The 16,191-nt window shown below is 32.9% G+C and overlaps 1 protein-coding gene across 1 annotated transcript in view; it reads right to left on the reverse strand.

Annotated features, from left to right (window-relative positions):
* Nucleotides 1-12,793: 12,793 nt before the first annotated feature.
* The window catches only part of LOC124540059 (putative transcription factor SOX-15), a 124,951-nt gene continuing 121,553 nt past the window's right edge, over nucleotides 12,794-16,191 (reverse strand). The window contains exon 4 of the mRNA XM_047117466.1: nucleotides 12,794-15,091. Coding sequence (XP_046973422.1) covers nucleotides 13,851-15,091 — 1,241 coding nt within the window. The 3' untranslated portion in view covers nucleotides 12,794-13,850. The remainder of the gene's footprint in view (nucleotides 15,092-16,191) is intronic.

Below are 16,191 nucleotides of genomic sequence, written 5' to 3' on the forward strand. Positions count from 1 at the left end.
CATGTGTTAGGCAAAATAAATAGACTAGACCTTCCTTGGAGTTCAAGATTGCTTCATCGCGAATTTCATCAAATTATGTTCATTGGTACGGTAGACAAACAGACAGACAGAGTTACTTTCACATTTATAATATCAAAACAGAAATATAGATTAAATAAGTAATAACCTCGTAAAGAGAGTGCCCTGCGCCTGTACATCGAGGCATCCAGTTTAAATTAGCCTCCGCTACGCAGCGGCATCTGCGAGTAACCATTAACATCTCCTGCAGCTAAGAGCCCTAGCATACCCGGGATTCACTCGCAATTAGGCTATTGATAGGACTAGCTACTGGCATGAAAGTAAGAAAAAATGCATTCGAAATTCAAATTTAAATAACGACCAGTAACTGTGTCAATAGCTCTACATTTTTAAAAGAAGGTTACATTATATTATTATTATTATTTATATTTTCTATAGAGTTTGATAGGGTTATGATATTGTGATTACCTTTATGAGAACCAAAATAACAGATGTAATTTGATTATAAAATTCGAAAATAATTTAAATTCAAAAGTGTTCTCGATTGTACGAAAACTTCCACGAATTCGCGCCAAAATATGCAGTGAGAAGTAATTATCGTTTACATGAGCTTTAGTCATTTTAAAGGAATAAAAAAGTTGTGTTTACTTTCGTAAAAAAGTAAGGACATTTAGTTGACTTGCCAGTAACGTACTCAAATTAACATTTTTTTTAAACCGGGGATGACTAAACTGGCCTGAGTTATTTGCGGATGAGTTTACATATACTGTCTGTGTTCGCGAATTCGTGCGCGTTTAAATTTAAAAAAAAAAGTTAGTGTTCAGTTTTTTTGATTATACTGTTAACTTATTATATTTGTAATAGGCAACTTTTGTGATATTAAGTCGTAAAGTGTGTACATAATACATAATACTTCTATTTAATAAATTATAGAATAAAAAAAATTATGGGCATGATAAGCGTTGATAAAATTAAAGCTAGGGGTGGTCCGTCTGTTTATTTATGCATTTCCTAATGTATTTATGTATGCGACGTGTCGATTTATGAATATTAAAATGTTTTGACAGACAGTTCGTGTAATGTGTTAAGTTTCCTCAAAGGAGATCCTACAAGTATAATGTATGAATAACGAATTCGAAATTCGAATCGTTTAAAAAGTACTATTATAGCTTTATCATATTTAATAATTGTTATAAATGCTTAAGTATGTTTGTTTGTTATGCTTTTATGTCGTAACTTTTCGTCTGATCATCATGAAATTTGTATACAGGTACGTGATCTATAAATACGCAATGTAGCGTGTAGCGTGGAGTGTATTCCACACACTCCAAAATCTCAAATCAAAATAAGCCCAGCTGTGGGGTATGATGTTAGTTAAAATAAAACTATTCATATTACATATTAGAATATATATTTGAAACGTGAGCAGGTAGTTTGCTCTTCCAATAATTCATGGTAAAAAAAACCATAAGTCATAGCTTATGTTAATGAGATAGGCTGTGACGGAACGGGTCGAGACAGGATGTCGGGGTGACGGTGCAAATACGTCGTTTTTATGTAACCCTGATTGGTATAGCTTAGTGTTTAAATAGACGATTGAAAAAAAAAAACATTTAAGGCATTCACTGATTGAGATTACACTTTAAATTTAATTAGAATTTTTGTAATCAACTAATTGATTTCCGTATATTGCGTCAACAACAACAATAACAACAGCCTTTCAATTTCCCACTGCTGGTCTGACCTCTTCTCCTTTTGAGGAAAATGTTTGGAACATATTCCGTACCCATTGATTTTTTTTGTATTCGACATGTATATATATATATAAATCGTCATGAAAATAATTGAATCATAATTAGGCAGACTTATTTTCTCATTAATAGTATAATAATATTATTTTGTTTTATTACTATTGTTAGAAAAACTTATTTATGTAGATACATTTATATTATAATTAAATGTTTAATAAATAATATTTCGTTATTGTATCCGATTTTATAAAACGTCATTTTAGAACGTCATTCCTATGGCTTTATAAAATAATATGAGGTGTTTTCCCGCGCAAAATATTTAAAAAAAAAAACAAAAGAGTACATGGAATGACAATAGGAGATTTGTAAAATAAAACAAAAAATAAATAAATTATCTGTGTTCCGGTGTATTTTATTACTATTATGGTAAAATATATATTTTTTCAGATTTATGATGATTGTCTGTCCGTGCAAACTTACACTTATATTCTCTAACTTCCAAAATCCGGTGGGAAATGCGGTTCTTTCGGAAAGCGTTAATGTGGGACTAACAGTTTTAAGCAGTTTTCGAGGCACGGGAGTGAACACACTAGCTCCTGGTTGCTATTGGGTTTCTTTCGTGGACTTTGAACCCCAGAATTGAAATGTAAAGCAACCGGCTTTGGATGTAGATAATAATGACATAAAAAGTATGTATTCTTTTTCAAAAATTTAAAGAGATATATCTATTTATTAGACATATTTAACAACACTTACATATATTTTAATTTTACCCGACGCCTTTTTTATTACCTTTACAAGTCTTTCTGTCTTTTATTTATTTTTATTTATAATATATTAAATATATTAATAAACATTTACTAGTGAGTTGCTCGCGAAACTTCGCATTTATTCAAAAGATTTTATAAGAATATATAGGATTTTCGAATACTCTTCATTTAATCAATAAGTACATAAAAAAATGAAGTTATTTGAAAATCGAACACTGGCAGAACACTAACATTATAACCATTCAAATAATAAAGGCCTAAAATAGTGTTGTCATTTTTTAAAATTTCCTAAGTAAATTAGGACGTCAGTCAATCGAATCATATCGATTAATATCGATTCGATATTCGATCATATAACGTTAACGTGTGTAGATCCACAAGTGGCTAACCACGTCGCTGCCACGTGCGCTATCGAAGATGTCTTTTTAACCCACTTGCGTATCAACCAAAACAATTCATTAACGACCCATTGTGCAAAGCGTAATCCGTGTTTCCAAAACATTGGAAAATAAAAGAGATTTTGATAAGAAATCGATAGCGCGAATATGCGCTGCGTTTTCGCTGATTTCTATATTTTTCCATGACATTTTATGAGGTTTGTTTACATTTAAATGAAATAATTGTTAAATCGGTGTTATTGGTCTCTCGGTTGCCAGAAAGTTGCTGTGTATTATATGTTAGAATATGGACACAATAAGATCAATTATCAATGTTTGGTATTAATTAATCGAAAATGGCAAAATAGATGGATGAGAAGGGCCGACGATCGGGCTCAGTGGAGCGTCTTGGAGAAGGCCTATGTCATATGATCATTTTTATCACCCCCGCCAATAACAACACAAAAAGAATATTATATTAAAACCGTGTAAGAGAGGGAAATATCGCCTAGGGTATAACGCGTTTCTAACGTGACGATTCCTGCCAATTCACTCTACCGTAAGACAACTTCGATAATAAAGACATATATGCTATTAAATATATATTAGCATAAAATAGCGTGATACCAAAAGTTGGATTTCAATATTTCGCGAGTCAGACGGGAAGTAAGTAGGTTTCTAATGCTACTGATCAAGAATTTCCCGTTGGAGTTCAATACAGGACAGGACGGGGCACGTGCTAATTAATCTGGTGTATTGATATCATTGCTACTAGTTTTTGATTGTTCATTAAAAGAATGAGATCGAAAAGCCAAATAGAATGACCTCCTAACGGTGTCTTCTTCGATTAAAAAAAAATCGGTAGATGCCACGATGCTGTACGAAAATGAACTAAATATATCTAATTTGATTCAGTTTTATTTGTGTTTGATTTGAAACGCTCAAAACTGCTAAGGAGCAAACAACAATGGAACATATGTAAACTATCGAGATAGATTTGCTGTAAAGCAGAGTTACCCAGCTTTACAGCAAATCTGGATACGGTAATTCAGGATAAGGCTATTCATTAAGAAGTGAGGAAACCTGCCTTCATTTAACAGTGGAACATTTTCATGCTGTTAGTACTAAAGCTTACTCTTAAGACGGCTTATATATCATGTATGTTTTCATTATTACATAAATCTCAAATATAATCCAATGTACATAATTAGCGGTTCAGATACTTTCGGATTGTTAAAAGTCCGACGATTGCGAATGTCCAAAGCTCGCTATGCAAAGCATCGGCGGTAATAAATGTATTGGCGCTATCTTCAAAGACGGATCGCTCTTTGCGCGCGCCGCGCCTGCGCTGAACGACGGTAGTGTAGCTCAGGATATGCATATACAATAAAGGTATTATTAATTTAAAAAATATAACCAAGAGTCCAGTGGCTAAAAGGCGTATCTCAACCCGTGCAAGCTTTCCAACCAATGAGTGTTCATGTGATTAATTTTTATTTCTAAAGGAAAACGTCGTGAGAAAATGAATTTTGTCCAATTTCAATGAAATTCTGTCATATATCAAATATCCACATTTCCAAGCTACTCAAAGGGAGGCAACAGAAAAGCAGCAAGGCTTTATAACGGCGGTACTTTTGAAAGTATAGTTCTGAAATATGAACGTTCAAGTTTAAAATAAATACATATATGTAACGTTTACGTGAAACGCTTTAGCGTTAAGATGTTGTCAATTTCGGCGAATATATATGAACCGTTTGATTTTCCATCTTTTTCCTTATTTCCTCGAATCTAAAATAATAGGAATAATTTTGAGTAAGGTACATTCTCTGATTTTTAGAAGTGTGTTGTGTGTGTATGAGTATGTATAATGGTGCGTGTGTTTATTGTATACTTCATGCGATAGCTGTTGATTGGGATATTTCTAATTTTCCTATTTTCCTGTCAACTTAAAGTTGCGATTTTCATATTGCCATTGTGTTACAGCATTGAAACATTGAGTGTTTATATTGCTCTCAATATAAATATTAAATAGGTCAAAAGTACTAATGATACTATTGGCTAACAATCAGCTTAGTAACAAACATGTATCACTAATAAAAAATTAGTTAGGTTTTAATTTCACGAGTGAAATCTGATAAAAATATTTCAGATCAGAATAATTGTAAATATTGAATAATATTTAATATTCATTTCACTTATAAGTAGCTGTCATAACTATGTATAAAATCAGAATTTTGAAGCTTACATAAATATATTACCTGGAACTGCTACAGTTCCCCAGAAATAGACAGTTCTTTTAAAAAATGATAGACACTATTAAAGGCATATAAATACACTCTGTTTATTAATTATTTATTATTATTACAAATAACATTCTTAAATTAATGTTTAATGTAACACAATAAAAATTATTCAAATTCCATTGATAGTTCTTGCGAACGTATAATTAATTTAGCATCTTGTAATATAACTATTTCAAGTTGGACCGACGCCATTTTAGTTCATTAATTTATTTTTATAAGTCAGCCAGCACTCGTCAAATGTCAACAAGCAATTATTTGTAATTGCAATACACAATGCTAATATATTGGCAACATTTTTTCATATGAAGTTTAATTGTTATATATAGCCGCTTATCTTAAACTTTTTGGGACAGAAATGCCGATATATTATTAAATACATTAATAATTTACGAGTGAATAAATTGTTAAAGGTGTTATGAGTAAGGTTGCGTACAACCGAAGTGGCTTAATAATAGAATAAAAATTAGTAACATAACTTTGAGAATAAACAGAAATTCAACTTCTATAACAAAAACTCGTATTTTTTCTACTAATTTAAATGGGTCCTGAACAGTATAGCCTCCTTCCCCAAATAAATAAGGGATTTTCCAAATCGTTTCATAAATAGCAAAGTTCTGAAGTAACAAACAAAAAATAAAACAATTGAGACTCAATTTTTTGAAGTCGGTAAAAAATGACAGTCTGCAAAAAATGTTTCTAGAAAAGGCTTAGAGCTTTTTCTATCAGGATGCTCCCGTTGGTGGAAAAATAAAGTGACAGTTTATCACCAATATATAGGTTTCCTCACGATCATTTTCTTTCTTCGTTTGCCCTTCTATTCAAGTATTTTAACCACAGAGTTCTTACTGGTTTTTCATATGCCATATTTATGTTTTATATACAGATAAAAAAATAAATCTTTATACTGTAAGCAATGTGGTACAAATTGTACAACTTATGTTGATAAATATAATATACTATATACTTTAGTTACTAATTTTAAATTCATATCTCTGTAAATTGGTGGAGAAAAGTAATTAGTAACTATTGAGTTTCTTGCAGATTAATCTAAGTTACAGATACTACTCACAACTACTAATCTAATAAAAAATATTTTTATTTTGAATTTGTAATTACATTATTTTATTTTTTACTTTTTAGTTACTTTTTAGCCTTTTGTGTGTCTATAATATCGACTTAACTATAGACAATATTAATACTTTTAATGACAATTGCAAATAGAACGAGGTCGATAACACGGTTCGTTAGCTGATTTCATAGAGCGATTTTAATTTCCTGTTCATGATTTAAGCTAACGAAAAAAATATACATTAAACGGTTAGGATTTCGTACCATAAACATAAACCTAGGCCATTAATAGAAACGTATTTAAATCTACCTATTTTTGACAAATTATAAATTTTGCTTCTTTATTTAAAACGTTTCGTTACGTTTCATAGAGTATTTCTTTGACATACAACAACAAAAACAACAGCCTGTAAATTTCCTACAGCTGGGCTAACCTTCTCACTTTGAGGAGAAGGTTTGGAATATATTCCATTGCGCTGTTCCAATGCGGGTTCCAATGTCGGTGGAATACACAATTAGCAGAATTTCTATGAAATAAGACACATGTTGGTTTCCTCACTATGTTTTCCTTCACCGCCGAGCACGAGATGAATTATAAATACAAATTAAGCACATGAATCGGTTAAGATGCACGCGTTTTAACCACTGGGCCATCGCGGCTCTTCTCTGACATTTTTTTACAAAAATAATACATGTACAATAATTACACCGATACATGCCTAATTTACTTTAATCCTTGGCTTATTTAGATACTTTAAAAAAAGGAATTGTTGAAAGACTTTCTTTTTGTTTGTCTTTGCAAACGTTTGTTGTAAAATTTTGTTACAATATTCGTTGCCATATTCAGTGTAAAACGTAATTAGGAATTAAATACGTCATTATGAAATATCGATGATCCGGTTGTAACAAGCTATTTACTTAATATGTATATATACAAAGCCATTACTCTTAATTTAAATATTTCTATGCAACATAATTCTCAAATTCCTATAAACTTGAATGTTGTCGATTCATATATTTTACCTAATAATTATAGTCATACATTCAGACAATTTTCGTTCTTATCGCTATATATTTACGTAAGTCGTATTGAAATCATAAACAATTCAGAGTTATTTATGAATGGGACGGGCAATGAGGCGAAGTTCAATACAAAAATATTGCATTATGCACTTTGTGATTCGGTAATAAGGTTTAAATTTCAGTGTAGGTTAATTTTACAATTTGATTCGTATGTGATTTTAATTCAGAACATTTTGAGGAGGAATCAAATGCTGATTATTTAATATGTAAGTTTTATATGTTCCGTGAAATGAAAATGATTTATTTTCCGCTAGTGTCCCGACCCGGCTTCGCACGGTTGTACATTATTCCTGGCGGCTTGATTTCCGACATGTTTAACAATTAATGTTGTCTTAAATTTTCTCGATTATTATACATTGAAATAAACGTGCAACCGGAACGCTACTCAAGATACCAATTAAGAAATCGTTGGCGGTAGTTGTAAATAATATTTCTTTTGTACATCAAATAGACAAATGTCACCTCAGTCTACCCGTGGCCACGAACGCTGTAAAGTGCTCGAAACGTCGGGATGTTAAAAATAATTAATATACGCGATTAAAATCCGTTTAAACTAGTTTTATTTCAATGTTTAACAATTGTCGTTCTATCAGTGGCGGATTTACAAATCTGCCGCTAGTAGGCTAGTAGGCTATTCAATTTATGCCGCCCCTACATTTTTTTTTACAACATTTATGATTTGTGTTCTATCGTCCTCATTACATTTTTTCCCGTAATTAGTATGATTATAAACTAGTTGATTCAATTTCTGTCAGTTACTAGATTATTTTTCCAACCCGCTATGTAGTGACGAGTATACGGATTACGGACGTAATGTGTATACATATAATTAAAAGTCTCTTTTTTTTAATTTCTGTAAGGCAAAATTTGGGCTAAATTAGCCGCCATACTAAATCTGCCGCCCCTGGCTCCAGTCTACATAGCCTATTGGTAAATTTAGCGTTCTATTCCAACTTATTTACACAAAAACCTTAATAAATTATATACTTAAACCTTCCTCGTGAATTACTTTGTCTATTAGTGAAAGCCGCACGAAATCCAAATCCGTTCAGTAGTTTTGGAGTTTATCGCGAACAGACAGACGGGGATCTTTGTTTAATAACATGTAGTGATTTGTGTAAGCCTTAAATTCCTTACAGTCTGATAAGAAAGTTGTCAACCGGAAATGGTTAATGACTAAGCCTTGTATTCGATATTGCTAATGTGTGAATTGTAATCTTAGATTTCCTTCGCTATGTACTAAAGTATGTGTAACTGCAAAGCGCTCCGTTTATATATATAACAATATTATGTAGTAAAACCTTTTTCTAATCGCGTTATATATTCTGAAGTTTAATGTATATTGTTTTATTAGAGTGTATTTGTGTAAGTTTATTTTATTATAAAACTAGCTGGACCCGCGACCTTGTACCCGTTGAATTTAATAAAAAAAAATTACGGTAGCCTAAGTTACTCCTTATTTTAGTTTTTTTTAGTTATCTGCTAGTGAAATTCCTGTCAAAATCGGTCTAGCCGTTCCAGAGATTAGCCGGAACAAACAGACAGACGGACAAAATTGTACAAATTGATGTTTTGGTATATATACCGTGTATACATACATATGCATTGAGTAAAAAAGGCCTATTTTAATACAACAAACAGACACTTCAATTTTATAATATGTATAGATAGTTGATTTAATTGAAAGGCAAAGCGCCCTTCATGGCCGAGATCGCCAAAGAGCCGTAATACTATGTATGAAACGGACATACTCAGTATGTCCGTTTCACCTTGAAGAATGAGTGAGCCAGTGAGTCTGTGTGACATTCCCTTATTTTAACCGACTTCTATAATACTTCAGACACTTTCTGAAGTATTATTTCGTACTGTTTGTTAGTCAGTCTATCTCATTTATATTTATTTAGTTTTATTCTACCCGTGCGTAGCCAGATTTTCATTTAGATGCAGCTGGTAAGTTCAGTTCAAGGCTGGTTCCTTTTTCATTCGGGTGTCACAATGTACGCACTCCAAACAATAATTTTATTAAGGGAAGTTTACTGAAGATGACTTATTATTCGCTTAGTACTAATACAACAACATACATACAACGTAATACATTCCAATATTTTATGTATGACTTCATAAAACGAACGTCGTCCCATTTTATTAGAAATCATATAAGTATCAACTATTTCATAGATGTATTATTATAGAAGAAAATTGTTTGTGTATGTGAAATTTGTAAATATAATTTGTAAATGTTTAGAACGAAAAGTTAAACTTTTTTTTGTTGCAGTTTTCAATGTAAGTTGGTAACTAGACACAAGAACATAGTGCATACAAGAACTTCAAATCCAAAAAATAAGCCGTTCTAATACGTGTATTAAGTTTTATTAGAAATAAATACACTTATGGGTTGCATGTGTCATTTTTGTGTAATTACGAGGCATATTCGCGCAATCTATAACCTAGGAGCCAAGGAATCATTAAGGTATAAATTTAAAGAAATTAAGATATTAGCTGTTGCTTCTCAATATATTCTGTAATGTTGTGTATGTACGGAAAAATATTGAATGAATGAATTATTCTTTATTGCACACCACAAACAAAACACAAAAAAAAGAAAGTAACACAAAATTAATAAAATATAAAAAAACGAATTTAAAAAAAACAATAATATTAATGATTTTATGAGAAAATGTAATTCTCATACAAGGTACAAACACAATCTTGTTACTTCTGTCACTCGACTGCATAGAGTCAGTAACTCTTTTGTAGGGCAATGTATACACTTCTACAGCAGGATCTCAGAAAGCGTTCGAAATTTTTCTGCTGCCAAATTAAAAAAAAATTTGTTAAGGAACGCTTGTGTGCGAAAGGTTACTCTATACAATTAATGAGTTTATGTTTGATAGCACACTTTAGGAATGAAACGATCGCCTCCTGGCTGTTCCTATTCATATACAATTATGTATCTAATTAATTTGACAAAAAAATACCCGCAGAGTTTCTTTCGCCGGTTCTTCTCAGGTCAGGGTGTTCCTTTTTCCGAGCCGGTGGTAGTGTTTAATTTGACCATCAATAAGTAAGTGTAATGCTTCTATGTTGAATACAGGAATTTGAGGTTGAGTTTGATATCGTCGAATCAAGATTCCCATTAAATATTTATTAAAAAGTGTCAATAATGGTTTAAAAATTCGCTAATTCGATTCTGATTTCTTGGGATTTCGTCATTCCCACTTCTAGCACAAGCTTTAAGTTTTAATTGTGCATTGCTGAATTTTGTGTCTTTTAATTGGCAAATTAAATTGCTTGTTTTGCTTGAAGTTTTAAGCTTTAATAAAAATAATTAATATTGCAAAAAAAATATGATCGAATATCTTTATAGGATGGTAAATTAAAATTGTCTTGATATTTGAGCAAAAAGTGTGGCATAATATAGTCCGAAGTTATGTGTATAGATTATATATTAGTAATAAATAAAGTCGTTGGTTTAACAAGATTTAATATCGTTAATCAGTGCTGACAGTTCGCCCACGAAAGCTTATATTGTCGAAGTATATACTTAGCTAATTGTTTCTAAACAAGCGTACTGCTTATGATAGATTTGGATTGTCAGATTGAAATTAATATCAATGCGTACCTATTTAATATTTGACGTAACATATCATTACGGATTTGTAATTTTGACAGATTTTCTTTTTTTATTGTTATTCGCTAGATGCATTACTGCTATTTGATGTTTTGAATACAGAATACTTGGTGGTAGGGCTTTGTGCAAGCCCGCCTGGGTAGTTACCACTCATCAGATATTCTACCGCTAAACAACAGTACGCAGTATTGTTGTGTTCCGGTTTGAAGGGTGAGTGAGCCAGTGTACTACAGGCACAGTGACTTAACATCTTAGTTCCCAAGGTTGGTGGCGCATTGACGATGTAAGGAATAGTTAATATTTTTTACAGCGTCATTGTCTATGAGCGATGACCATTTACCATCAGGTGGCTAGATACTTTATGTTCAAAAGATAATATGAATCACGATCGTGTCATATTTTTTATTATTATTTTATAACGAATTAGAGCTATTTGAGCAACAAAATTATTTACTGATAGTTTTGACTCAATTTTATCCCAGAAGAATTTTTACAGTTTAATGTCATAATTACTCGAACACAAGCTAAAATATTAACGCGCCGAGTTTGTACATAGCACAGACTTTGCGCACACATAGTCACACGGCTTGTGCTATTTAGTCTGATGTAGGTCAGTGGGCTAAATTGATTCAATTTTAATGACGCTTGAAATAATTTAGTGTTTCATTGTTTTAATGCGCTAAAACAATTGTATATGTTTATTTTCAGAGAAATACATGTACAGAAATTACCAGCTATTTTAATATAGTTACACCATTTTATTTGAGTTTACACAAACAAAGATCACATTTGATAGCACATTTGATTAAACATAAACAGTTCATTCAACTTTAGGGCGTTAACTACCGAAATAAGGGCACGAAATCACAGGGCCCATATTGCACGAATTACGATTTTTACAAACTCAAAACATTGTTTTTGCATATATCCTGTTTTGGCGGACCTTCAATACATCAATACCGGCGCGGGCGCACGGCAGGGCGGGTTTCGGTCCGATAATTACAGCGCATGCGCCGCGGGCCGGCTTATACTCGTACCACAGATTATTATTTAGTAATTTTAATCTTATTTGGACTTATACCTTTTCTGTTGGACATAGTATCTGTTTTCGCACACCCTTCGCCGATTACGAGTTGCATGTGCGGTATGTTTTTAGGTATTATAATGATTAATACGTTTTGTTACTGTGTAACTAATAATTACGTGCGATTTGAATTATTGCCGTATTAAGAAATTTAGTAACGTTTTGTGAATTGATTTTAGATCTTATTGTTGTTTTATTACTTACTTATTTTCTCGCCGGCGGCGTGCGTCTCTTAATTTTAGTATTAGCATAATAACGTGTACGATTCTTGTAATGTGTGTACTTTGTTGCATTTGATATCATTACAAGGCACATGGAAATGTGAATGATTATGTTTTCTAGTTAATGTAGATTTTGGTATCCTTTTCTATTTAATGTTTTTTGTATATTAAGCTTGTGATATATATTTTTTAATATTAAATCTGAGTGCCTATAATTTAGTTCACTTAATAAAATGTTTGTAAAGTTACTATTGAAAGAGATTGGAATTTTAATCTCGCTTTAAAAATTAAAATATGTTTTTTTTTTTTCTTAAAAGGATGAATGAAAATGTAACTATTTTTTATACATATATATGTAATACTTGTAAGTTTCTTATGTTTATTTTATTTTATTAAGTACGTTAAAGATTAAATTTGAAAGTTGTGTTTAACTTTTATTATAATAACTGAATCTAGTTATCAACCGATGGGCAGAAAAAAATACAAATACGTTAAGAATATAATTTTTATTGCTTCTTATAAATTTTCTTACAAAACAGGAAGATCGTAGTTTCGCAGTGCGAGTTTTTTTATTAAACTAAAACTAAAAAATTGCTTAAATTTATTAATATTTCAACTAAAATTTTAGTAAAAATTATTTTATAAACTATGAGATATTTTCATTATATGCTCTTACAATTTATACAGACAAGGTTATAACTAACAATAATTGAATTTCTATATCTACAGCCTTAATGGAAGAACTAAGTTTTTCATTTGAATTCACATTTTTTTTTCGTTTCTTAAAATATACAAAAATAGTATACAAATAAATAATCTTTTACATAGGAAACGACACCTCTGGATATAGGTTCTGTATAAGTACTGTTGAATTTAGCACCAAATACACAATAATCAACAGCGCGATAAAAAAAAATAATAAAAAAATACGAGTGTATTTTTTTTTTCAAACAAAGAAACAACGATCAAGATTTTCAAGCTCAACCATTCAACAATTATTTCGATTTTCAAAACGAATGATTATTCGAATAAAAATTGATATAAAAATACTTATTTTTTTAATATTTACAATAAAATGATTACAAAAATCGGGATATTTTCTTCCGGATATACCAAGACAGAGTATGGACTGATGAAATTCTAAGCTTGTATGAGAGATACTTACTCATACATTTGCTCACAGATAGAAGAAAGTATCAACCAAACGTTTTGAATTTTTCTAGAGCGTTCGAATTTTGAAAATATGTTTGCTCAGTCCATATTATTTGCCTATAATATAACACCAATACATTTGAAATACTAACGAAACAATCACGTGACAATCGAATGAAATGCCTTCAATTTCGAATAGTTAAAGATTTTTACAATAACGTTAAAGTCCGTTACATTAATAACATTTTATTTTATTTAAAACATTTTCGAACAATCAAGATTCAATGATAACAAAGCTTATATATTTATAACGATAATACATCACCGATCTCAAAAAATAACTCTTTGGGTTACTTTAAAAGAGTTCCTATATGTCTAGATTATTCTTATAGTCAGTTGCTGTAGCACGTTTGTCTAACGCCCGCGAGTATGACGCTGAACTCATCGTCAGGTCTCACGTCTGTGCCAGGGGGGGCGGGCGTGTACGGACCAGCGGGGGGAGCGCCCGAGATCACAGAAGCGTATGGAGAAGGGTACATCCTCTCTGAGCAGTATTCCGGGCCAGGTGCCGGCTCTCCGCAGTACTGCTGCCTATACTGCTGCTGCTGCTGTTGTTCGTATCTGTACTGCTCCATGGCCCCTTCCGTTCCATAGTCCAGATACTTATCAAACTCGCGTGCATCCAGGTCTGATTCCGGAGACCCTGTCCGCATCTCAGACCGAGGATTCATCATGCCTTGATCCGTTTCTTGGGGCTGGTTCGGTGGCTCCTCCGCGAAGTAAGTTCCACCTGCATTGTATTCTTCGTACTCAGTTTTCGGCTGGTCAGGGTAGTGTGACACATAGGAATCCTCAGTTTTATACATTTGCTCGTATTGTTCGTACGGGTGATACTGAATGCTGTACTCCGTAGTTAGAGGTCCACTTGGTGCGGACGAGACTCTTGGCGCAGATGACCCCAAAGCTTGCTGGTCTTGAGACGTCGCTACTGGCGGGAAGAACGTCCCAGTAACCAGTGGAGGCTGCTCAGCTAACGTCCTCTGGGTGCACATTACGTACATACCATTGGCCATGCCCATAGCAGCGACAGGAGCTGGAGAAAATGAACCAGGATTCCGGTATGATTTGTAGGAATACGAGTCCGACATCGACGACGCGTTGATAGCTCGTCGCCTTTCCTCGTACTGGAAATTTTCCTTTTCATTTTCTACTGGCGATGCGTCTGGGGTAGGCAGAGGGGCTTCGGCTGGCGCACTTCTTCTCCCCTGGGGCTCAGGAGACCTAGCGGGCGATGATTCTGGGGTTTGAACGTGACCGTTAAACTGGTTGGACTGGTACGAGTCCGAAGCGAGAGGCGAGGTTCGGTAAGGGGAGAAACCAGCTCCTGGGTTGTGAGAAAAGCGTGTGTCAGGGGAATCGGTGGCGTTGGCGTAAGGAGATCCTAGGGTGGCTGAGGCGGATGGCGGTGCACTGGATGGCGTGGCGGGCTGGTTCGGTCGCGCCTTGTTTTGTTTTCGTCGGCGGGGCCTGTATTTGTAGTTGGGATGTTCAGTCATGTGTATGACACGCAGTCTTTCAGCCTCCTCCACGAACGGTCGCCGATCTTGCGGTGTGAGTGAACGCCATTTTTTACCTGAAAAGCAGAAACATAAATTAAATTGACTGCTTTGAAAATTTGGCATGTATTTGGTTCCTATTCATAAGTCCGTAGTCAAAAATCAAAGTGGCGCCATTTAATATTACGATTTGTGTAGGAATAACCGGTTTTATCGTTTACGTTTTTTAATTTAACAAAATATAATAAAATTCCCAACTATCATTACTAATAACGCTGAACAGTATCAAGATAACATTCCTGAACGTAACATTAGTGGAATTTTATGAATGCAAAATAGACAGCAGCCGTCACAAACTCAGGCTAAATAATCACGATAGTGTTTATCAAATAACTATAAAACACCTACCGTGAGTGTCTCATAAATAACCTTACACTTGGTTACGAACAACTGCTATCGTTTTAAAGAAATTTAAACTCTATTTTATGGGGATTAGAGTATTTTTCAGTCTAAAACGAAAATTATAAAGTTGGCGGAGGCATTATCGGGAGCTTTAACAATCTTTAAGGATATTTATCAATGAGACGCTACTTGCTACTGGCACAGCTTTAGTGAGGCGCCGGTCGAGTCGATAAAAACTATAAATTATTTTTAATTGCTAACTAATTTATATCGTGTGTAATTATTGTAATTTATCACGTGATACGCAATAATGATTTATTGATTTACGAGAATTCCTTGATTCATCTTTAGTTAAAGTATTTTAAGGAAATATCTATTAGGATAATTTGTATGTTATTATAATACTGAAATTAATTATTTCAAATTCCGACTCGTTCGATGAACCGAGCCATCAATTTTATTTCATTAAAATAATTTAAATTTTATTTTTATTAATATATTCGCATAATATCCTCAAATTTATGAACCTCAACGGTTTTTGTTTTACCTTATTTAGTCTATTATAAAGGATAATTCTCACCGTACAAAATATTTAATTATATTAATCTATATATTTATTATTATTAAGTAGCTGTGCGCGCTTGTACGTCTTTGAATTTAACAAAAAAATATTATTGTAGCCTAAGTTATTCCTTATTATATCAGTTATCTGCCAGTGAAAGTCCTATCAAAATTGGTCCAGCCGCTCCAGAGAGTATCCGGAACAAAGAGGCAG

The sequence above is a fragment of the Vanessa cardui genome, chromosome 24 (genome assembly GCF_905220365.1).
Source record: "Vanessa cardui chromosome 24, ilVanCard2.1, whole genome shotgun sequence".
NCBI classification, from domain to species: Eukaryota; Metazoa; Arthropoda; class Insecta; order Lepidoptera; family Nymphalidae; genus Vanessa; species Vanessa cardui.